This window comes from Phodopus roborovskii, unplaced genomic scaffold (genome assembly GCF_943737965.1).
Source record: "Phodopus roborovskii unplaced genomic scaffold, PHOROB, whole genome shotgun sequence".
Taxonomy (NCBI): Eukaryota; Metazoa; Chordata; class Mammalia; order Rodentia; family Cricetidae; genus Phodopus; species Phodopus roborovskii.
The window spans coordinates 20305703-20329853 of record NW_026126448.1 but is presented as its reverse complement, the minus strand read 5'-3'; the positions used below and the strand labels follow the sequence as shown (position 1 = coordinate 20329853).

At 46.2% G+C, this 24151-nt stretch overlaps 1 protein-coding gene across 1 annotated transcript; it reads right to left on the bottom strand.

Annotated features, from left to right (window-relative positions):
• Nucleotides 1–1555: 1555 nt before the first annotated feature.
• Ptafr (platelet activating factor receptor) lies at nt 1556–23122 on the bottom strand. Its single transcript, XM_051188999.1, has 2 exons — nt 22856–23122; nt 1556–5204 (listed from the first exon to the last, which is right to left on the bottom strand). Exon 2 carries the CDS (start codon nt 5157–5159, stop codon nt 4134–4136), a length of 1026 nt encoding a protein of 341 aa, XP_051044956.1. The 5' UTR covers nt 5160–5204; nt 22856–23122; the 3' UTR covers nt 1556–4133.
• Between the last annotated feature and the right edge of the window lie 1029 nt (nt 23123–24151).

Here is a 24151-nt window from a genome sequence, read left to right as displayed (position 1 = left end):
CTAGTTCCAGGCTTGGAAAAACCCTGTCTCAAAATACCAAAATAATTTTTTTATTAGACAAAATTTTACTATGCAATGCTTCACCTATATAGAGTGGTCTTGAAGTTATAGCTATCTTCCTGCCTCAGCCTCTCAAGTGCTAGGATTACAAGTGTAAACCACCACACCTGGCCAGTATTCCCACTTAGGAAAATAGGCAAAGAGAGGTTCCATAGTGTGTCCAAAATCACAGACTAGCAGGTACAGAAAGGAGCTCTGCCCACAGGTTCTAGTGGCCTCTTTATTGATCATTCTGTGACACAATGCAAGCTCTGTAACCTGACAGGTTTGACTCTGACCACAAATGAGTAGTGAGTACCTGAGAACAGTCCCTTAGTAACCAGAAATACTCCAACTGAAATAAAGATTCCATTACACACTCTGTGCCATGAGAGTTGGACAATACCAGTCCAGGGTGGCTTCGGGGAAACAGAACCCATACCGGGGGCCTCCTGGGACCCCAGACCTCCCTGAGGCATCACATGCAGTTAACTGTTGATGGGAAAAGAACAGATATCTTCAATGGTGAAGGACAGGTAAAGTGTCCATGCTCCAGTAAATGACCTTTATGAAACTCTGGGTCACACTCCAGAAAGTGGAGTGGACATAGAGCCAGTTAAGAAGATGAAGGGAGCTAGAGCGGCATCAGCAGGAGTTGGGGGAGGGCAGGAGGAACAAAACGGGGAGGGGATATATGTTCCAAGTACATTATACATGTGTATGAAAATGTCTACAATAGGTCGGGCGTTGGTGGCACATACCTTTACTCCCAGCACTCGGGAGGCAGAGGCAGGTGGATCTCTGTGAGTTCAAGGTCAGCCTGGTCTACAGAGTGAGTTCCAGGACAGCCAAGTCTACATGGTAAGACCCTCCATCCAAACAAAACCACAAAATCCTTCATAGAGCTATGGGTGACAGTGTGGAGTGTTGTGGCTACTTCAGGAGTAAGCTGGCAATTCTTCATCAAACTAGATACAAGTATGGCTTGGGATGACCGGGTAACATTGCTTCTGGGTATACAGCCTAGAGATTCTTATGTGTTTCCAGAGGATTCTAGAGCTCTTCAAGCAGACACATGAATTTAGTCTCACGACTAGTAAATGCTCCGCCTGGCTCCAGCAGCACTGTTACTCTGGCTCCTGGGGTTCTTAGAAGCATGTCTCTGTGAAGAGCCTAGAGTGAAGTCCCTGTGCCTGGGAAGAGTCCCCATGGGGCTTCAGGATGCATGAACTGCACATGAGACATCCAACGTCAGAGTAGAGGCCTGTCCCATTTCCTGCTCCAGCACACACAATATGCCTGGAAGAGGTAGCATGTGGGTACAGTTACATTGCAGAGGGGGGAATGGGAGGAAGCCTGGCTCTGGCTTTAAATATTAATGACTCTGCCACTTGCTCTTTTACCTTGACTCAGTCCCTCTGAGCCTCCTTTTTTCCCATCTGTAAAATGGGCAGGAAAATACCTACTCTATAAGGTGGCTGTGAGGTCAGAATGTAAGTTTTAAAAATTGACCCAATTTAAAAACAAACAAAAAAAAAATGTTTATTAAGTAAACATACTGTGGTACATGGCTATTGCAAAACATGACAAGGAGGATATGCAAATGAATGAAATTCAGAACATACTGTATTAGCATAGAAACATAGAGAAGGCTGTTTGATGGAAGGTACAAGACACCCATTTTAATGAGATTAAGGAGTCCTGCTGAGAGAGAGAGCATGAGCATACCTCCCTGAACTCAAGGGAAAGCTTGCAGGAATGCACTCTGGCCCTGGGAGGCTGTGTCTTCTCTCTCCAGGCTCTGTGGGCCCAGAGCACTTTGGAAAACCTGTGCCTCCAAAGTTATTTACATTACAATTTGTAACAGTAGCGAAATTATAGTTACAAAGTAGCAACAAAAATTATTTCCTGCTTCGGAGTCACTGCTGTGGTGTTAGTGGTTATTCTCTTGCCTTTGTTTTGCCTGTTACATCTCTTTCTTTGAAAAGCCATTTGCCTACCCAGATGACCACTCACCAGCCCACTCACTTTACTCAGACATGGCCATGGCTCTGGAGTTTAAATGATGTCAGTAGAGGTCTGCAAAGTCCTGAAGGCATCCCAAATCCAGATGTCCAACTCTCACCCCTTCACTTCCTATCAGGGGATTTCGAGGAGGATCAGGGATGAGTAGCCAAGAAGTCAGCTGAGTATGCCCTGCTCATACCGGCCTTGAGGTAGGTTGTACCTCCCAGCTAATGACACCAAGAGGTAGAAAATCTAATTCTCACTTTCTAGTCAGCACCCAGCACAGGGGAGACTTGAACCTGAGTTTGGAAGATGCCAAAGTTCAAGTATGTCGCTTTAGCTACCTGGTCCACCTTCCGCTAGGTACAGCCCATAGCCATCACCCCAAACCCAAGCAGGTTACAGGCCTATTGGAACAAACCCAGGCTCAGCTGGCAGACAGGAGTCAGCTGACCCAACTTCAAGGGGACACTGGCTGGAAGGAAAGACTTTAACTTTATTTTTTAAGGAGCACAAGGCTCAGGAAATCAAGAAAAGTTCCTCAGAGTCCTGAGTCTGAGGTTTCTAGACACTGCTCAAAGGGCAGAAGAAGACCTTACTTGTATGTAATAGCTCATGAATTTTTTAGTTTTTCTTTTTCTTTTTCGAGACAGGGTTTCTCTGTATTGCTTTGAAACCTGTCCTGGAACTAACTCTGTAGACCATGCTGGCTTCGAACTCACAGAGATCCTCTGCCTCCCAAGTGCTGGGACTAAAGGCATGTGCCACCAATGCCTGGCCATAGTTCATGAATTTTGAATCTAAAACACCCCGCATCTCCATGGGTCCTGTCTGTTTTGCTTTGTTGTATTGATTTAGTACGTTTATTTATGTGGGGGGGGAGGGCAGGCGGGGCATGTGTGTGCCACAGCGTGCATGAAGAAGAGAAGTTACAGAAGTCTGTTCTCTTTTCACCGTGTGGGTTCCGGGATCAAACCCTGATCATCCGTGTTAGCAGCAACTGCCTTTACCTAATCTCACTGGCCCAGGGCCATGTTCTGTGTGTTGATTCTCCCACTAACCGTGTTATTTCGGGAGACCACAGAACTGTTAGGAGGTAGGACCTGGCTATAGAAGTAGATGGCTCAGGATTGTACCCCACCCCGGGTTTAAAGTGCTCTCTCATTTCCTGGCTCATTGCCACATGAACAACCTCTGCCTCTTGTTTCTGCCGCCATAGTCTGAGCTGCCCTACTGTGCCTTCGTTGCCATGATGGACTGAAGCCTTCTGAAACTGAGAGCCAAATAAATCTCTCCTTCCTTCAGCTGTTTCTGACAGGGAGGCTGGGCACAGTGAGTGAATGTGACACTCCCTGTGCGGGTGTCCAGAGGTCATCAAAAGCTGCAGCTGCCTGCCACAAGTTGGGAAGTAGACATTGCAGTGTCCTGAGGGAGCCCTGTCTTTTCCAGTCTCTCAGCATGCTCTGAGGCCTGGGCAGAAACTTAGCTGCCTCGGGACACACACTCCCACCCTAGCTTCTGACCAGCTTTTGTGTTATGAGTCTGGTTACATTTGAGTTATTGGGTCAGTCAAATACTTCCGCCAAACCACGGCTCTAGGAAATGTCACAAAGACCTTGTACCTGTGGGTAGGGAAAGGAGGGCACCATCCTAAACCCAACTGTTCACCTGGCAAAAGTCTTCCACAGGACCCAGTGAAGAGTCCTTTCCCCTGCCTGTAGCTCCCAGAAGTGACTGCCCAATTCTTAAGGCTGCAGCCCTAGTTGGATGAACTGGATGGCTCAGAGTCTAAGTCCAAAGTTTGGCCCTAGCTACCATGTCAGATTCTAAAGCTTTGGATGAGCCCACCAACCACACTTGCTAGTTATTACCCCAAGGATGGGTGAAAAGGAACATTCAAGTTCGGTATTTTCCAACAAGCTGCCAGTGCCGTCACTCCTGTGTCCGTGAGAACGTAACTGGCACACTTAATAGTCCACCAGGGTCCCAAGAGGGGTTGGCCTCAATCAGAAACCTCTCACCTCCCAGCTCAGTGTATGAGGTCCTCGGGAGAGGAGACTCCGGGACTGACCTTACTAAGACAGAGATTAATGTTTTAGTGACATGACAGGAGTCTGGTCAGCAGGCACTATCACCTCGGTGCCCGTGTCAGTAGTGGCCCTGGAGCACTTCCGGCTACTGCGCATGCTGTAAAACTTTTCGCTGAGGTGCTTTCGGAACTTCTTGGTAAGAAAACAGTAGATAACAGGGTCTAAGACACAGTTGGTGCTGAGGAGGCAGAGGGTGATCTGATGGGCATCATTAATCGCCTGATGGAAGTTGGTCTGATAGCCCAATTCTGCTAGAGTCCAGGGCAGCTGGACTATGTGATGGGGCACAAAGCAAATGACAAACACCGCCAGGACGGTGCAGACCATCCACAGAGCCCTGCGCTTCACTTCTGGTTTGCGCTGCTGCCGCACGGGCCTCGTGAGCAGTGTGTGGATGATGACCAGGTTGCAGTAGAGGATAAGAAAGAAGACAAGGAAGAAACAGAATGCGATGAAGACATGAACAACAAGGATTGGCACACTGCGTGGCTCGTAATGTTCAAAGCAGCGAGTGATGTTGCCCGAGCCATCCTTTTTGCGTACTAGGTTGGTGGAGTCTGTGGCCAGGAAGTAGGATGCAGTAGCCACAATGGATATCCAGATGACCAAGGACAAAGAGATGCCACGCTTGCGGGTGGTGGCCTGAGCAGTCTTGATTGGGTAGGCCACTGCCTGGTAGCGGTTGTAAGTGATGACACCCAGGAAGGCCACACTACAGTAGGTATTGATGAAGAAGAGGCAACCAGCCACGTTGCACAGGAATTTGGGTAGAATCCAGTTGCCCTCATTGTAATAGTAGACAATCCACAGCGGGAGGGTGATCAAGAAGAGCAGGTCGGCAACAGTGAGATTCACCATGAAGATCTTTATCTCGTTTAGCTTCTTCGAAGGGTACAGGCGGGCAAAGACCCATAGCACATAGCTATTGGCAACCACCCCCAGAATAAAGATGACACTGTAAACAGTCGGAAAGAGGGTGTATCGAAATTCAGAATCCACGCGAGAGGATTTGTTTTGCTCCATTGCTCTGGGCGGAAGGGTCACCTGATCATGGAGTGCAGTGTGTGCCTGGAAGAATATGCAAAGACTCTGTTTCATAAAGAACCAGTAAGAGACTCCCTTACCTCAACAATTTCAAGCCTCCTTGCTACAGTTTGAATGTTGGAATCCTCTCTAGAATTCATGCTGATTTTTTTAAATATTTATTTATTTTATGCACACCAAAAGAGGGAATCAGATCCTACTATTGGTGGTTGTAAGCTACCACATAATTACTGGGAATGAACTCCCGACTCCTGGAAGAGCAGCCAGTGCTCTTAACCACTGAGCCATCTCTCCAGCCCCAACATTGGGACTTAATCCCAGGGATTAAGAGAGAGGTGATGAAGGCAGAGCCTGCATAAATAAGGTTAGCAGCCTATGAGATGATTCAGTGGATAGAGGCACCTGGCACCAAGTCTGGTGGCTTGGTTGGATCCACAGGCCCTACGTGGAGAAAGTAGAGAACTGAGTTGTACTAGTTGTCACCTGACCTCTGTGTATGTACACCTGTGTGTGTGTGATGTACATACATAGTGTAACTCTAGTTCCAGGGGATCTGATGCCCTCTTTGGACCTCCACCGGGCACACACATGGTGCCCAGACGTGCAGACAAGCACTCATATGCATAAAATAAGTAAAATAAAAAGAGACTTCGTAAAAATTCAGATTGCAGAAAGTTTTATGACAGGCATTGTGGTGCACACCTGTAATGAAATTCACTTGACAGGCAGAGGCAGGAAGATCACCATGGCTCTGAAGCCATCCTGGTTTACAAAGGGAATTTTAGGACAACCTAAGTTATATAATAAGAATTTTTTTTTTCAAGACAGGATTTCTCTGTGGCTTTGGAGGCTGTCCTGGAACTAGCTCTGTAGACCAGGCTGGCCTCCAACTCACAGAAATCCACCTGCCTCTGCCTCCTGAGTGCTGGGATTAAAGGCTTGTGCCACCAATATCCGGCAAATGAGAATTTTTAAAAATCCATTCAACAGATGCAGGGCTATAACACAGTGATCTCTTGCTCAGCATGCATGTGGTCGAGGGTTAGACCTACACTCTTACTCCACCCAAAACCCAACAAACCAAAACTATAAACATCCTGCAAAATGACTGACCAGTGCCTACGCAAAGTGTCAAAGTCACAAAAAACAAAGAAAAACTGAGGAACTGTCAGAGATTATAGGAGACTAAACATCCATATGGCAGGCATGATGACTCACATATGTAACCCCAGCAATTGGGAAGCTGGGGCAAGAGGATTAAGTGAATATCAGGCAGCCTGGGCTACATAGGGAGCCGGATTAGCCAACCTACAGCATCGAACTCTGTCTCAAAACACAAAGAGATCACACAAACGTGCACCTAAGTGCGCGCGCGCGCGCGCGCACACACACACACACACACACACACACACACACAGAGGGGGAGAGAGAGACTAAATACAATGTAGAGTCCTGGATTTTATCTTGGAACTAGAGGGGAAAAAAATCCGATAAACTTCAAATAGCATCCATAGCTTAGTTACTAATGTTGCCTCAACATGAACTTCCTGGGGCTGGGAGGGAGCTCTTGCTCTGACATGTGATACCCTGGTTCTAACTCCAGAACTGAAAACATTGGTTCTCTGTTTTGACAACTGTATTCTAGAACTGTAATATTATGGGAGATTGGGGGAAGAAAAGAATGAATTCTAATCATACTATTTTACAACTTCATTTAAAAAAAAAAGTCTTGATGTTAGCTGGGCAGCTGTATGTGGTGGCACAGGTTTGTAATTCCAGCACTTGGGAGGCTGAGGCAGGAGGATCAAAGTTCAATGTCATCCTCAGGTACACAGTGAGTTAGAAACCAGCCTGAGATACATGAGACCCTGTCTCAAATCCTGCTCCCTCCAAAAAGTATCCTGAAGTTATTTCAAAACAAAAGTCAAGGTGCATTAAAGATTAAAGCTAAAGCCAGGCATGGTGGCACACGCTTTTAACCCTAGCACTAAGGAGGCAGATCTCTGTGAATTGAAGGCCAGTGAGTCTGCTTCAAAAAGATGAAAACAATCCATTTCCATTATCCTACTCCTTAAATCCTACACCATAGTTCCTCCCACTATCCACTCTCCTTCAAGGCCATGTCTCTCCCTTTATCCTATAAAACAGGGGTATAAAGTGGATGTGACTTAGCCAACATCACACTTCTATTACACAGTGGAGTCAGGGGGTACTGCTCTTACAGATGACTTGAATTCAGTTCCCAACACCCATGTTGGGTGACCCACAAGTGCCTGTGACTCTATTCAGGGGTACTTGCACTCATGTGCAGATAAACACATAGATAACACACACAGACACACATACACACACACACACACACACACTACATATTTATAGAAAAAAAAATGTGGTCAGGATCTCAAATCCATTTGTCCCCCCATCCATCCATCCATCCATCCATCCATCCAGCCAGCCAGCCAGCAAACACCTCAGCACCGACTCACATCGTGCATACTGAAGAGCACAGCAAACAGCTTTGCCTTCAGGGGATTTATCTTCTCCTGAGGGAGAACAGCTGAAGGAATTCAGACAAAGCTGCCCCACAAAGAATAAATGGGGTGCTGAAAGGAAGGACAAAGAGAGATCTGGGCAAACAGGTGGCATTTCTGTAAACGCCTAGACCAGGAAGGAAGATGGTGCAAACATTCCGGGCAGAGGTGTGCATGGTGCCAGGACTGAAAGAAGCCACCACATGACCCTTGCCTTGACCTCCAGCTCTCACTGCCACTCTGCTTGCACCCTGGGCCACCTTCCCACCAGTCTTCACCTGGAGTGACTTCCCTTGAAGGATTTCAGCCCTGTGTAGACCTCATAGTTCCAAAATACTCAACCTGCTGCCTTGAAGGCTCTCTCTCTCTCTCTCTCCCTTTCTCTCATTCCCTCCCTCTCCCTTCCTTTCCTCCTTCCCTCTCTCCCTCTCTTTCTACCTTCCTTCCCACCCTCCTTCTGAATGCTGATAAAACCCAAGGCCTAGGCAAGGGCTCTACCTTGAAGCTACATATTCTGATTTGTTCTCCCAACTTGACAGAGCCTAGAGTCCTCTGAGAGGAGAGCTTCCACTGAGAAACTACCTAGTTGGCTTGTGGGGTATGCCTATGGGAGATTGTCTCAATTGATAATTGATGTAGAAAAGCCCAGCCCACTGTGAGTGATGCCATCCCCTAGGCAGATGATCCTGAACTTCATAAATAGCCAAATAGCCAGCAAGCAGCATCCTCTGTAGTTCCTGCTGTACTTCTTAGAGTGTGAAGTGAGTTCCTTAGTTGGAGGTAAGTCTGGTGACAGACTAGAGTAGGCTAAGTAAATCCATTCCTCTTCTACATTGTTTTTGGTCAGAATTTATTTTTGTTTTTTCTACACATGGTTTCTCTGTGTAGCCCCAGCTCTCCTGAAACTCACTCTGAAGAGCAGGTTAATATTGAACTCAAAGGTCCTCCTGCCTCTACTTCCCTAGTGCTGGGATAAAAGGTGTGTGCCACCATTGCCTGGCGTGGTCAGAGTGTTTACCAAAGCATCAGAAAGCAAACTAGAACAATCCCATTCCTCCATTCCTTTCACTTGGCCAATTTCAACTCATGATTCAGACATCATCTCAATTTCAGTTCCTCGTGGAGGCTGAGCCACCTGTGAGAACCAGAAACTGTCTCTTCAACTTTTTTCCCAGTAACAAAAACTAATGCACAGGAATGGATGAGAAACCTTGTTAATGACATCCATCCTGAAGGAGCCTTCTGCAGGGAAAATACATTAAAGAGGCTAAATATAAGAATATTTAAAGAAATAAGCAGATGTCACTGAATTTTGTAGACAACATTTTTTATACCTTTGTTCCATTTAGCAGGACAGTAATTTATGTGTCAAGTCCATAGTTCTCATAATTCCTGATAAATGACAATTTCTCTAACATTTTAAAAAAATCCACCCTGAGTCACACTATGAATTATATTGCTAATATGACAATATTTTTGTTGAAGATTTATCTTTGATTTCTTCCTTCCCTGCTTCCTTCCTTCCTCCCTTCCTTCCTTCCTTTCTTTCTTTTTTTAAGACAGAGTTTCTCTGTGTAGCCTTAGGTATCCTGGAACTGTAGACCAGGCTAGCCTTGAACTCATAGAGATCCACCTGCTTCCACCTCCAGGGTGCTGGAATTAAAAATGTGCACCACCACTTCCCAGCTAGGATTTTTATAGTAATACTAAAACATTGCTTTTCTTTTCATTATTCTTGTTCCATAGCACTTTCTAGGCTCAAATTCACTAAATAGCCCAGGCTGGCTGTACAATGGTGACACACGCCTTTAAGGCAGGTGGATGTCTGTGAGTCTGAGGCCAGCCTGATCTACAAAATGAGTTCTAGGACTAGGACAGCCAGGGCTACACAGAGAAATGCTGTCTCAAAAAAACAACAACAACAAAAAAGCAGATTGGCCTTGAACTCATGACACTCTAAAGAATAGTCTTTCACACTGTGATTGGGTTAATAAGGTGACTGGCCAATAGCTAGACAGGTTAGGAAAGGTTAGGAAAGACTGCCAAACAAGAAGAGCTTGAAGAAGAGGAGGAGTCTTGGGAGTCTCGAGGAGATGGAGAGGAAATGGAAGATGAATTTGCCATACTGAGAAAAGGTACCAAGACCCATGGCAGAGCAAAGATAAGGAACATGGGTTAATATAAAATGTAAGAGTTAGTGGACTGGAGAGATAGCCCAGGAGTTAAGGGCACTGGTTGCTCTTGCAGAGGATCAGGGTTCAGTGACCAGCTGTCTGTACATCCAATTCCAGGGGATTATGCATCCTCACACAGACATATATGCAGTAAAACCCCAATGCATTTAAATAAATAAATCTTAAAGAGAGAGAAAGAGAGAGTAACAAGCCCGAGCTGTTGACCGAGCATTTATAATTAATAGTAAGTCTCTGTGTGGTTATTTGAGAACTGGCTGGCAGGACAGAAAAGTCTGCCTTCAACACTCTTCCTGCCTCAGCCTCTCTGGTGCTGAGACTACATGTATGAGTCATCACACCCGGCTACCATTTTCCTTTTTCACTATGTCCCGTCTGCAGTGACAGTGAAAAAGCAATTGGTGAGTAACTGTCAGGCTCCTGAGCACAGATCCAGTGACATCAAATTAGACGGAAACATTGACTTCTTCACAACTGAGAACTTGAAAGATAAAACAGATAAATACTCAGCTGGTTTTGGTTGTACACACCTTTAATCCCAGCACTCGACAGGCAGAGGCAGGCAGATCTCTGTGAGTTCAAAGCCAGCCTGGTCTACAAGAGCTAGTTCCAGGACAGGCTCCATAGCCACAGAGAAACTCTAATCTCAAAAACAAAACACAACAACAAAAAAAGAGGATCAACAGTTCAAGACCAGTCTCAGTTACATAAGACATAGGGAATTTGATACCAATCTAGGCTACACTGGGCCCTGCCTCAAATAAACATAAAACAAAAACCATAATAATCAAAAAATGTATGCATATATAAATACTTAGTAGAATTTTTAAATGTCTTTGATAAATTAAAAAAGTTGTCTTTTTAAATATTTTAACATTTATGTGTTTATTCAGAGTACGTGTGCTTGTGCCATGATGCATGTGTAGAGGTCAGAAAACAACTCTTATAAGTTAGTTCTCTCCTTTCACTACATGGGACCCAAAGATCATCTGCTCATCTGGTTTCACATCAGGCGCGCTTACACCTGCTGAGCCATCTGGTCAACCTGAAAGTTATCATTTTTTACTAAAGCTTAAGCATTAGGCATACATCTTTATAATACTCTTTGTGTGAAATGGATAGCATCTACAAAAGTATTCTGCAGCAAACAAAACTAAAATATGGCCTTCTAGAGAAAAGCGTGTATGAAATAATTTGATCTATGAGCTGAACTTGTCTCTAAATTACCCTGGCAGGGGAAAGAAATATATAACTACCTAATTCACAAATCCAGGCATGATGGATGGTTCTTGCCTTTATTTTTTTTTAAATAAATGCCTTCTTTTTAACTTATGTAGTTTATGATTTTATGTGCATTGGTGTTTTGCCATGATTGGCAGGTTCCCTGGAACTGGAATTAGAAACAGTTTTGAGCTGCCATGTGGGTGCTGGGAATTGAACCCTGATCCTCTGGAAGAAAAGTCAGTGCTCTTAACCCCTGAGCCATCTCTCCAGCCCTGGTTAATGCCTTTAAACCCAGCATTTGGTATAGAAAGGCACCACAAAGCAAGTTCAAGGTCAGACTGGTCTATATGTGACTCTACTATTTATGATTTTGTTTTGTTTTTGAGGCAGGGTTTCTCTGTAGCTTTGGAGCCTGTCCTGGAACTTGCTCTGTAGACCAGGATAGCCTCAAACTCACAGAGATGTACCTAACCCTGCCTCCAGAGTACTGAGATTAAAGGCATGTGCCACAACCACCCAGTTTAATTTTGATTTTTATATAAGTATTGAAGATGAACTAGTTGGAGTGGTGGCAAATGCCTAGAACTGCTCCCAAATTCAAGGCCAGCCAGGACCACACAGTGGGACCCTGACCCAAATAAACAAGCAGTAAAGAGTGGTCAAGAGTGCTTGCTGTGGTGCTGAGTGGTGGTGGTGCTGCATGGCTTTATCCCAGCACTTAGGAGGCAGAGGCAGTTGGATCTGTGAGTCTGAGGTCAGCTTGGTCTACTGAGCAAGTTCCAGGACAGGCTCCAAAGCTACAAAGAAACCCTGTCTTGGAAAAAGAAAAAAAAAAAAAAAAAAAAAAAAAAAAAAAAGAGTGCTTGCTGTTCAAGCATGAGAATGTAAGTTTGGATGTAAGTAAAAAGGCTTTGTATGGTCCTCTTGTGCAAGCCTATAATACCAACAGTGAGGGTTAGAGGCTGGAGGATTGCTGGGGTTGCTGGCTGCCAGAAGAGATGAAAATAACAACAGGAAAAAAAAAAAAAAAAAAAAAAAAGCCCACAGGCCAGTGTACCCCAACATCCTGCTCTGAATGCACACAGGCCAGTACACCCAAACACATGTGCACATATGCCATACTCACACACAGAATAAAAAACAGCCTAAGATCATGTTCCTGTAAATAAATCCTCACCCTTGCAAGTTCCTCATGAGAGTCACTGGCTTATCTAAGACCCAAAACAAAAAGGAAAACAGATGCATACTTTCAAGGAAACTAATTGGGAAGAAATGATCAATGGGAGAGAGACAAGAAACGGATATGGTCAAAATCCATTATAAACATGCATGAAATGCCTTAACAAAGCCCATTATTCAGTATAATTAAGGCAACTAATTTTTTTTTTCTAAGACATGGTTTCTCTGTGTAGCCTAGCTGTCCTAGAACTAGCTCTGTACACAAAATTCTCAAATTCACAGAGATCTGCCTGCTTCTGCCTCCCAATTGCTGGGACTAAAGGTATTTGCCATCACCTAGCTTAATAAAAATATTTTTAAAGTCAAAGAAACAAATTTTCAATTAACTGGAGGAGCCCTCTGAACTCAGGAGTAGAGAAGTTAGTTACCCTGTGTGCTCAAGGTCCTGAATTTCCTCCTCAGGACAAGAAATAACCCCCACCCCTCACCTCTCCCACCCCCCACCCCCCCACCACACCCCTCCCATCCTCCCACTCCCCCCCCCCCATTTACCAGCACACATCTGTTTCCTTCAAGAAAAACAGCTTGTCACCACACAGCAAATGTGGAAGCGGCTGTGAGACCCCCAACTGTCTCCTTTTTAATCCAACATTCAAGAGCTTTGTAAACCATGTCCGACAATGCCACTCTTCTCCCTAAACTATTTGTTTTAGAAAATCCAGTTGTTTTGGTGGGGGGGAGGGAATGCATTATTTAAGATAGAAGAGTCTGGGTTTGGTTTGGTTTTTTGAGTTGTTTTAGAAAGTCTTAGCTGTGATTTTTTCCCCCCAGTGCTGGAGTTCAAACCTGGGGTCTTACACATGCCAGGCAAGACCTCTAATGATAAGCTGCATCCCAGCCCATAGTTAACAGTGGTAGTTTTAACCCATAGAACCCGAGGTCTTTGAGATAGCCAATCAGCAGAGATATACCAGAGACCAGAAAATGTATGTACCCCTCACCCATAGCCTTTGCAACTCTCCTTTTCTCTCTCCTGCTGGACCCCTGGCTGTGTGGCTCCTGGGTGGGAAGCACTTCTGGTCTAGCTCTATCTGAGGACAGGGAGCAGAGGCAGTCCACAGCTGGGCAGCTCGTGACGCTTACAGATGTGGGGAAATTGTGACCCTACCCACTACCCACACAGGAAGTACCTCCCTTCTTTTGGGTCTGAGCTCCAGTTAGTGGGGAAAATGGTGACTCTCTCCAGAAAAATGTCCAGTCAGAGGGCTAGCTCAGGACATTGTGGGCCCTGCACCAAAACTTTATGTATCAACCTAAAGAATACTTCAGTTTGGTTGTTTTTCAATAGTAGGAGTGATATGCAGGACCTTGCAAGTGCTAACCAAGCCCTCTACCTCTGAGCTATACCCCAAGTTCTTTCTCCTTTAGCTCTTTCTAAGTTGTCCAGATAGGCACTGAACTTGGAATTCTAGTCAGCTGGGTTCCCAGGGCCTACAGCACCATGCCCAGCTTGCCATATGCTTTAGATATTGATTTCTTGTTTTATTTTGAGAGAGGGTTTTCCTGTGTAGCTCTGGCTGTCCTGGAAGTTACTCTATAGACCAGGCTGGCTCTACAGAGATCCTTCTGCCTCTGCCTCCCGAGTACTGGGATTAAAGATGTGTGCCACTATGCCTGGCTTAGATATTGGTGTCTATGCTGTTTCCTCACCAGGAAGGAATTTCCTGAGAACATTTCTTTACACCCAGTGTCTGTGGCCAGGAAATGAGTGAACAAACCACTAAGCCACTGACAGTAATTTCAAGGTAAATGTCAAAGAAAAATTGTCCAGTTTTTCTGGGGAAGCAAACTGGCCGTTCCTCCAGCCATAAAGACAGCAGTTTGTATTTGGTCCATCATTTCTTTACTTGTTAAATGGGTTTAGCCAAGTGATGTGACTCTTGGAGCCTTTGTCTCTTCATGTGAAGTCTTACAATGGGAACTCGGACTATAGCTCAGTTGGTGGAGTATGGCAGGTTTGAAATAGAGAACCCTAGATTGATCCCTAGCGACACATCGGTGTAAGCATGGTGATGCACACCTGTCATCCCAGCGCTTGGGTGGTGGAGGCAGGAGAATCAGAGAAACTCGGGAAGTTAGAGGCCAGCCTCTAGGGAGCCTCACTGGGGATGGTGGTGCATGCCTTTAATCCCAGCTCCAGGGAGGCAGAGGCAGGTGGGGCTCTGTTAGCTTGAAGCTAGTCTGGTCTTCAGAGTGAGTTCTAAGACAGCCAGGACTATGTAGAAAGACTCTGCTTCAAAAGGAAAAAATAAATAAATCTATCTCACATTTCCAAGAAGTCCCAAAGATGATAGAAAAAAAAAAAAAATGACTAAAACCAGACCTAAGCCCAGGTGGCCAGGCCTTTCTTCCTCTCCCAGGTTCATATATGTGGAGCCAGAGAAAGGAACTGTGGTGTCCACAGACCCAGGGCCCCACACACCCCTCTCCCCAGCTCCAGGCAGCCTCTGTTTCATGCCAACACAGCTTTCCACAGCTGCTGAAGATGCCTCGGTCCTATCTTAGGCGGGGCTCCTGTCAGTGCCCACTGCGCTGACCCTGACCCTTGCAGTGTTATAGTAAATAAACCTTCCTGTTAATTTGTTTTTTTTTTTTTTTACTTAATTTGAAAAAGCAAGCTGAGAGAACACAGAGACTCAGAAGTAGGAGTCTCGAACCACTTGATTTAACCTTGGGCACAGTTCCCTGTAGGGTCAAAGCTGAGCAGCTGCCAGGGCCCAGCCCCCAGATGGGGGTAGGGCAAACCACACATACTCTTGAAACCAGAAGAATCCTGCCATCTAGACCTTTACCCCATCCCCACTGGAAACACTGGCAGCCCCCGGGGAACCTGAGGAAAGAGTTCCCTGCCAGGACAGTGAGCGGGGCGGTACCATCAGGGACTGGGCAGAAGAAAGAATGTGCGGGTTAATGTCCCAGCACAGACACGGGGTTGGAAAGCTGGGTTCACCATCAGGCCAGCCCCGCTGTTTTGTGAAGTCAGTTGAGGGCAAAAGTAGAAATGTCTAAATATTTATAAACTGTAAATCAGACATGGGCAACTTTACTCATAAATCTTGCAGCTCCTTGCAAACTCTTGGGCATGAAGGGGCCTTCACCAACAGGGTGTCAACTGTAAGCTGCATAGAGAGAAAAAGCGCATACCTTCCTTATGGGCACCACCACTTGGAACCAACTACCCCTTACTTTGGTTGAAAGTGTTGGAGCAGACCCTGAGCCTGCCCACCTCAACCCAGGACACTGGACACCCTTCACTAGGGAACTTTCAAGCATTAGTTCTTAGTCGGGATCATATATCCTATGCAAAGCAGCTTTGTAGAATGGGTTTATACTCCTTCTTCTAGATGAGATGCCTATTATTCCAGGAGAGAATGTGAGATTAGGAAAGAAAGGAGATCTGGGAAATGAGAGATTGGAACTCTCCAAAGCCATGCTGTGGTCCCTGCTGGAAGCCAATTGTTCCTTGACTAACTCCTCACCCACTCACAGATCTGCCCTGAGGCCTGGGAAGAATTCAAATGCCCAGCAGGAGTCAGGCATGGTGGCTAGAACCTTTAAAATGCCAGCACTAGGGAGGTGGAGACAGGAAGATTTCTATGAAGTTGAGGCTAGCCTGGTCTCTATAAGGAGTTCTGGACCAGCCAGTGCTACACAGTGAAGGTCTGACTCAAGAAAACAAAACTACCAAACGCTAGCTGGAAAAGATTCCTTTATCCAGGATCCTGCAATTTTCTTTACACCTTGTAGTCAGGAAGAAAATGGGCAAAAGGGAGGGTGGCATTGCTCTGCATCCAGCTAACTCCAGCTTGGTAGAGCTGGAGCTGGGTTCAAATCCTCTTTCAACTAGTAAACACTGTGTCTCTGAGACTCCATGTCCTTATCAGCAGTGTGAATATTGTATTTATTTTGGTTTTGGTTTGGTTTTGGTTTGGTTTGCTTAGATGGGTCCCATTATGTTGCCTTGGTTGGCCTGGAATTTACTGTTCAGACTAGGCTGGCCTTGAACACACAGGGATCCTCCCAAACACTGGTATTAAAGGTGTGCACCACCTTGTCCAGCTTGAAATATGTTTTTAATTGGGCTTAAAAGCAGGCATGGTAGTGTGCCCTGTAATCCCAACTTTTGGAGGGTCAAGACAGGAAGAACAGAGGGTGGAGGCTATTCTAGACTACCCAGCCAATTGAAGGCCTGCCTGAGCTACATAAGCTATAGTATGACACCTTCTTAGAAGGGGTTGGAGGTTAATGAATCAGCCATGATGGTATGTACCAGTAATTTCAGCAGCCAGGACACTGGGGCAGGAGGTACCTTGTGTTCTGGGCAAACCTGGTCTATACTATATAGAGCTATATAGTGAGATTGTGCCTCAAAACAACAACGAAAAAAGCAGAGACCAGACCCCAAGTTTGGTTCTCACCCTGCAAAACACCAAAGAGAGGAGGCAGTAAAGGACTGACATAATCACTTCTCCAAAGAAGACACAACTCGACGGGTGGTGGTGCCACATGTCTTTAACCCCAGCACTCGGGAGGCAGAGGCAAGCAAATCTCTGTGAGTTCAAGGCCAGCCTGGTCTACAGAATGAGTTCCAGGATAGACTCCAAAACTATACAAATAAAGCCTGTCTCTAAATAAAAAAACAAACAAAAGTAAGAGCACTAGCGGGGCATTGGTGGCGCACACCTTTAATCCCAGCACTTGGGAAGCAGAGGCAGGTGGATCTTTGTGAGTTCAAGGCCAGCCTAATCTACAGAGCATGTTTGCCCATTCCAGGGCAGCCAGAGCTACACAGAGAAACCCTGTCTCAAAAATCCACAAAACAACAAAACCCTAAAGACCTCAGTTTGGTCCACAGAACCCACATGGTAAAGGAAAATAAGTGGCTTGTCCTGTGACCTCTACACACATGCCATGTCTCACAGGCACCCAAAAACACATATACTAAACAAGTAGATGTAAATTTTAAAATAAGTTCTTCTATTTTTAAAAGAAGTCATACAGGGGCTGGAGAGATGACTCAGTGGTTAAGAGCGCTGACTACTCTTCTAGAGGACCCAGGTTCAATTCCCAGCACCCACAAAGCAGCTCCCAACTGTCTATAATTGCACTTCCAGGGGACCCAACACCTATGGCAGAATACCAAAGTACATTAAATAAATAAATGAAAAGAAGCTATGCAGCCAGGACTGTTACACAGAGAAACCTGTCTCAAAAAAAAAAAAAAAAAAAAAAAAAAAGAAAAAGAAAAAGAAAAAAGAAAAAAAGGCATGCGTATCCACACACACAGCATATGCACATATGCACAACACACACACACGTACAACACACTCAGGAAATTAGAAGGAAGGCGTTGATCCTATAGTAGGTGCTCAATAAGTAAATGAGGTACCTCCTATTCTGGCTTCCCCATTGCCTCACACTGGCGTCATAGTGTGGCCAGAGCCTCTTAGTATCCCCTCATAGTGTTCTCATTGCCTTTCTCCAAATGTGACAAGGATAGAGGTCAAATGAAGGGATCAGAGATCCTGATCATGAAGATGCTGAACCAGATTCCCTGTAGTCGTAGCACTGCACTAACCAATTTATCCGCTGATGAATGGAGAACTTTGTTAAGGACACAATCCCAGGGCGAAGACCAGAATTAGCCAATTTTCCTGTGTGCTGAGGAACCTACCTTGACCCAGGCATGACTGTGTATATTAAAGTGTGTGTGTGTGTGGGTGTGTGTGTGGGGGGTGACCAGAAGTCAGCTGCTCTGGGTGTTGTGTTCCTTAGGTTCAGTCTGTCTTGTCTTTTTTGTTTTTGTTTTGTTTTGTTTCGAGACAGGGTTTCTCTGTATAGCTTTGAAGCCTGTCCTGGAAGCAGCTCGGTAGACCAGGCTGGCCTCGAGCTCACAGAGATCTGCCTGTCTCTGCCTCCCGAATACTGGGACTAAAGGCATGTGCCACCAACATCCGGCTGTCTTATCTTTTGAGACAGGGTCTTACACTGAGTAGGCTAGGCCAATTTGCCAGTGATGCCCAAAGATACAGTTGTCTCTATCTCCAGCACAGGGATTATAAGTGTGTGCCCCATGCCAGGCTTTTCTACATGAAGATCAAATTCAGGTTTTCATGCATTCAAGATAAACATTTGGCTTGGCTGAGCTATTGCCACACCACCCCCCAGCTTCCCCTTCATCTTTCTTTCCCCTTATTTTTTTCCTGTTTGTTTGTATACTCACTAGGACAGCCTCCCTCTATATCTCAGGCTTGTCTCAAATTCATAGCAACCCTCCTGCCTCAGCCTCCAGAGTGGTGGGATTTCAGATGTGGCCTACCATGCCTGGCTAAATCTCCTTTCTTCATATACCACATGAAGTAGTGGCACACGTCTATAATGCCAGCATTAGGGGAATGGAGGTGGAGGAACAAGAATTCAAGTTCTGGCCTGATCTACATAGCAAGTGGGAGGCCAGCCTGGATTGCACAAGACCCTGTCTCTAAATAAATAAGGTGTAAATACAAATAATCAAAATCAAAATCTTCCGACAGGGTTTTGTTACCAAACTGACAGACTCTTTCCCCCAACACAGTACCATTCACAAATTACTAGATTGTTCTAGGAACAGAAAGGAATTTGTATGCAATGGTGAGTGGAGAAGGGGCATTCACATTCTAGAGGAACTGTTTCCCCCAGCAGGCTTGGAGCCTGGATGTTTACTAGGGCTGGGATGTTGGGGGTTGGGGGGGGCATCTGCAGGCATCAAATCCTTCCAGGAAGGAGATTTCTAGGAACCTTGGTGTCCTCTCTTCTTTCCTCTATTTTGGGCATGGCCCAGCTCTGTCATGGCAACTGGCAGGGATTTATTTACCATCACAAAGATCCCAAGGTTGTCTGGAATGCCAACATGGCATTTGTTTCGGTATTTGAGGTAGGTTTTTGTGTGTGTGTGTGGTAATCTGATGGTCAACAGCTGGGAGAATGTGGCCATCAGGTTTTCGTGTGCAAGCAGGCAGTACCAGATGGGTAGGACAAGAAGTGGTCAGTACTTTCAAGGTTCAGACTGGTGACAGTAGTTTTGTTGTTGTTGGGTTTTTTGTTTTGTTTCTTTGAGACGGGGTTTCTCTGTTTAGCCCTAGCTGTTCTGAAATTATTTCTGTAGACCGTGCTGGCTTCAAACACATAGAGATCTGCCTGCTTCTGCCCCCCCCTCCAGTACTGGGATTAAAAGTGTGTGCCACCACTGCCCAGCGTGGTGATGGCCAAGGGAGCTGCTCCCTTCCCACTGTCCTCACAATGTTCTCCCTAGTAACAAGCAGCAAATCCACAGGATACCAGTCAACCATGTCTTTGGGAAGAAGCCCGAAGGGTAGCGGAAGGGAAGGCCCAGTCTTGAAGTCAAGGGAGCAGGTCTCCGGTCTCGGTGGTGCTACTCACCACCACTGTGAGAGAATCTCTTCCCCCACTCAGAGGCTCAGAATTTCTATCTGTAAACTGGGGTGTCCTGCCAGCCTCAAAGCAGGAGTGTAAGGGGAGTGAGGTCACAGGAGGTGGAAGGCGAAGTGTTTGGGAGACGGTAACACACTTGGCAAATTGAAATAGGCTGTAGGAACTGGAAAGAGCTTCACACAAATTACTGACATATTCCCTACATCAGCTAGCTGAAGTCTTCTCCAAAGCCGGTGGAAGGCCCCACTCCTGTAGAGCAGCTGAACCAGCCACAAATACACACACCAGCCCAGTGGTCTCAACCTTCTAATGCTGCCACCCCATAAAACAGTTCCTCATGTCGTAGAGATGCAACCATAAAACTATTTTGTTGCAACTTCATAACTGCAGTTTTGCTACTGTTATGAATCATAATGTAAATATCTGTGCTTCCTAATGGTCTTAGGCGACCCCTGTGAACAGGTCACTCAATCCCCCAAAGGGGGTCATTAGAGGCTTCTCTTACCCTCATCATGATTCACAGAAGTGACTGCTCAGAGCAGCCTTGTTGGGAACCTAGCACCTGCTCTTAGGAACTGGCTCCACTCTCTTGTAGACTTCTGTCTGCAGAGCCTATCCAGCAGGGCTCCCAGACTCCAGCACAGCTATCATCCCATCCTGGACCCAAGCCTCCATCCACGGAGGGGTCCTTTATGGAAAAGGATGGGGTCAGTGGCCTTCAACAAGACCTTATCTGCAGGCCAGGAGAGGGGAGGTCTCTAATTCCAATAAAAAGATAAAAAGATGGGAAGGAACAGAGAGGAGTGGAGGGAGGGAAATTGTCTAATTAATTAATTAATAATTTTTAAAAATGATAAAACAGACACCATGCTAGGGATTCATCTCATCTCAACAACCAGGAGGAGAAACTCACCCATGAGACCTATTTGGTCATCACTTCTGGGGACTGTGGATCCCTTGCTCAAGCCTTCACTGATCAGATGGAGTGACCCAAGGGGTCTAGGGTAAGGACACAGCTGGCAAGCAAGCGGCTCACTGTCCATCCCAAACAAGAACAGTTTTGATGGTACTATCTTTTCATCTACTTAGTACATACTATTTGGGGGGCAGGGATCAGGGGTCCCATGTGTCCAAGACTGACCTTCAACTTGCTATGTAGCTAAGGCTAACCTTGAACCCCTTATCCTACTGCCTCTGGAGTGCTGGTATAAGAGATGTACTCACCACACCCAGCCTAGTGCTTTCACTGAGCATGCATTATGCCAAACGCTGCTAAGGGTGAGAAGACACAATGAACAAACATCTCTTTAAGGCATGCACAGCAAGATGTATGGTTTTAGCATGTCCATCTGCCTTTTTTGCACACATCTCCACAAACCTACAATATTAAGCCTCAAAAAAGAAAAGTGAGGCCACTCAAGTGCCCAAGGCCCCAGTTCATAAGCAAAACTGAAGCCTCAGAAGGCCCAGGCCAATCAACTCCTTCTTCCTCTGGCTGGGTACCCAGAGGAAGGGAATCCCTGTTCTTTGGGAGTCACTCCCCTTTGACCCCCAACATACTCTGGGATCAGGTGAGGCACTGCTGAGGGTCCTTTATCCCTCATTAGTGAACAAGTACCCAGCCAGCAGCTCTGGCTTGTCAACCTCACCCCAACACTTCCTGCCAGTGAGGGATGGCCAGTGCCACACTGGGCTCTGTCCCCAGCACCTCAGACTTAACTGTTTGTGAGCCTACTCCTTTGTACCAGCAACCCAGTTATCTTCCTCATCCTCTGGGGAAATGCAGCTGTGAATGAGGTTCCAAGTACTCAACCCTGTCCCAGACCCTTTAGCTTACCCTCCTCCCCAAAAGCCTGAAGGGAGCTGGTCACAGAGAGGGTGAATAACTTCATCAAGGTCACACAGCTAGTAAAAGGAATGGCATTCTGCTCATAGAGCTCTAAGTAACTGCCTCTGGTCACTATCATTGCCTCCCAGTGAGTAAGGTCATGCTGGCTCCAGCTTAGTCTCAGAAAAAGACAAGTTCCCTGGAATGTTCAGTCCCAAGAAATCCTTCCTAAATCAGGCCTGATGACAGTTCAGAAAAGCCAACTACCCAGAAGACTGCAAGAGGGCTGAAAACCAAGATTAGGGCTGGAGAGATGGCTCAGGGGTTAAGAGCCCAGACTCTCCTTGGAGAAAACCCAGGTTCTATTCCCAGCATCTGCATGGTGGCTCACAACCAATTCTAACTCTAGTTCTAGGGACCTGACCCCTTCTCAACTCCTTCTGCACCAGGCACACACATGGTGAGCATACACACAGACAGGAAGGACACTCATACACATAAAATAAAATAAATAAATGTTTAAGAAGTGAAACGAGCCGGGTGTTGGTGACACATGCCTTTGATCCAAGCACACGGGAGACAGAGGCGGGTGGACCTCTGTGAGTTCGAGGCCAGCCTGGTCTAAAGAGCTAGTTCCAGGACAGGCTCAAAAAAAAAAAAAAAAAAAAAAAAAGAAAAGAAAAGAAAATCCAAGACTTGCCTGTGCTACACAGTAAGTTCAAGGTCAGCCTCAGCAGTTTGCAAGAACCTGATATAAAAGAACCTGATATAAAATAAAAGTAGGGTTGGTGAGAGAGCTCAGTGTAAAGGCTAAGCCTAAGAGCTAAAGTCAATTCCCAGGACGTAGAAAAGGGAAGGGGAGAGAACTAACTCCCACAAACCGTCCTCTGACTGATACATATACACTGTGACACACACACAAATACATACAATAAGCAAATAAAAAGTAATAAAAAATAAAAGAGGGCTAATGACAGAACTCCGTGGTAAAGCATGGCCCAAGCATGCATGAGGTCCCGGGTCTGGCCTGGTGCCTAGCAAAACAAAAACAAAAACAAAAACAAGAACTCTTTTTAAACATGAAGCTTGGCCTGAGAAAGGTGCCAGAATGTTTCTTTAAAAATCCAGCCACCCATCTGCCTTAGTGTGCCCTGTGGCCATAACGTTGGTCTCCTGAGGACATCTGTGTAGGATTCTCCCTTGCCCAGCCAGGACTGGATCCTTCCTTACCTGTAGATTTGTCACTGTAGGCTCTGCGTGTCCCTCTGGGCCTAAACCCCAGCGCTAGCCTCGGTTTTGCAGCCTGGCAATTGCAGAAGTGAGGAAACAGAGTATAGCACTGCCAAGTCACCCCCGGTAGGAAACACGGTGACCCGGGGCCCCTCCAACGGATGCCACAGAAACCTCCAAGCTGAGCTTGCCAGACCTGAGTACTGCAGAGGCTTCCTGAAGAGCAGGCAAGGGGCAGAGTGGCTATAAGCAGTAGCCACTGGGCCTGGGTGAGTGAAGGGAGGGAGAGGAGGGGGGAGTGGCCAAAATACCCAGTTAACACAAGGAGGAGGGTGAGAGGGAGTCAGAAGGGAAAGGAGCAGCGAGCGAGCGGGCAGGGGATGAGATAGAGGGAGAGAGAGCGGCTGATGTAAACAGGAATTTATGAGAGGAATGAGAGGGGACACAAATAGGGGCCATTAGGAGAGGAAAAGGATGCGAACAGAGAACCAGAAGTACGGCTGTGCTCATTAAGACTGGGCAGGGCATCCCTGCTGACCAAGAAGCATTGGGACCAAGAAACCCATGGGAACACAGAGTCACAGGCCCGGAGGAAGTCCCTGAACCAGAGGTTAGCTGCAAGTGAGTGCAGTTAGCTGCAAGTGAGTTCATGGGTGAGGGTGAGGGTGAAGAGGTGTGGGCAGTGAGTTTGTGTGAGAATGTGAGTCGGGTGAGGACTTCCAAGTACACAGTGAGAGAGGCCAGAGCCCCTTGCTTTGGTTTTCCTCTGCTTAGCATTCATTGATCCAGTCAGCTGAGCAGCATACACTGAACAGCCCGCACCAGGTCCCATGATAGACTCTAAGGACACAAGCCCCTCAGGTACCAGTGGACTTGACACCCTCACACACTGTGGGAAACTGAAGCCCAGAAAGGACCAGAGTCTGTCACAGTGACACAGGGCAAAACAGGGCCAAGAGAGCAGGGCTTCTCCACACATTGCCTAACCTCAGTTCCAAGTAGTTCGGCTAGCCCCTTGCTCTGTTCCAATCACAGTAATGGCTCCTTACAGGTCAAAGCACCAGTAACATGTGTTTCGGCCCCAAAGAACTAAAACAACTGGATATGTGGCTCACATGTATAATCCCAGCACTTGAAATGTGGAGACAAATAGATCAGGGGTTCAGTCATTCTTTGCTGCATAGTGAGTGCAAAACTAGCTGCTAGACTTTATGCCTTTGATCCCAGCACTTGTTCGAGGCCAGGCTGATCTACAAAGAGAGTTCCAGGACAGCCAGGGATTCTCAGAGAAACCAT

Excerpts from the sequence above, each read along its gene's own strand:
- Ptafr (XM_051188999.1), bottom strand. The coding sequence starts at position 5,159 with ATGGAGCAAAACAAATCCTCTCGCGTGGATTCTGAATTTCGATACACC.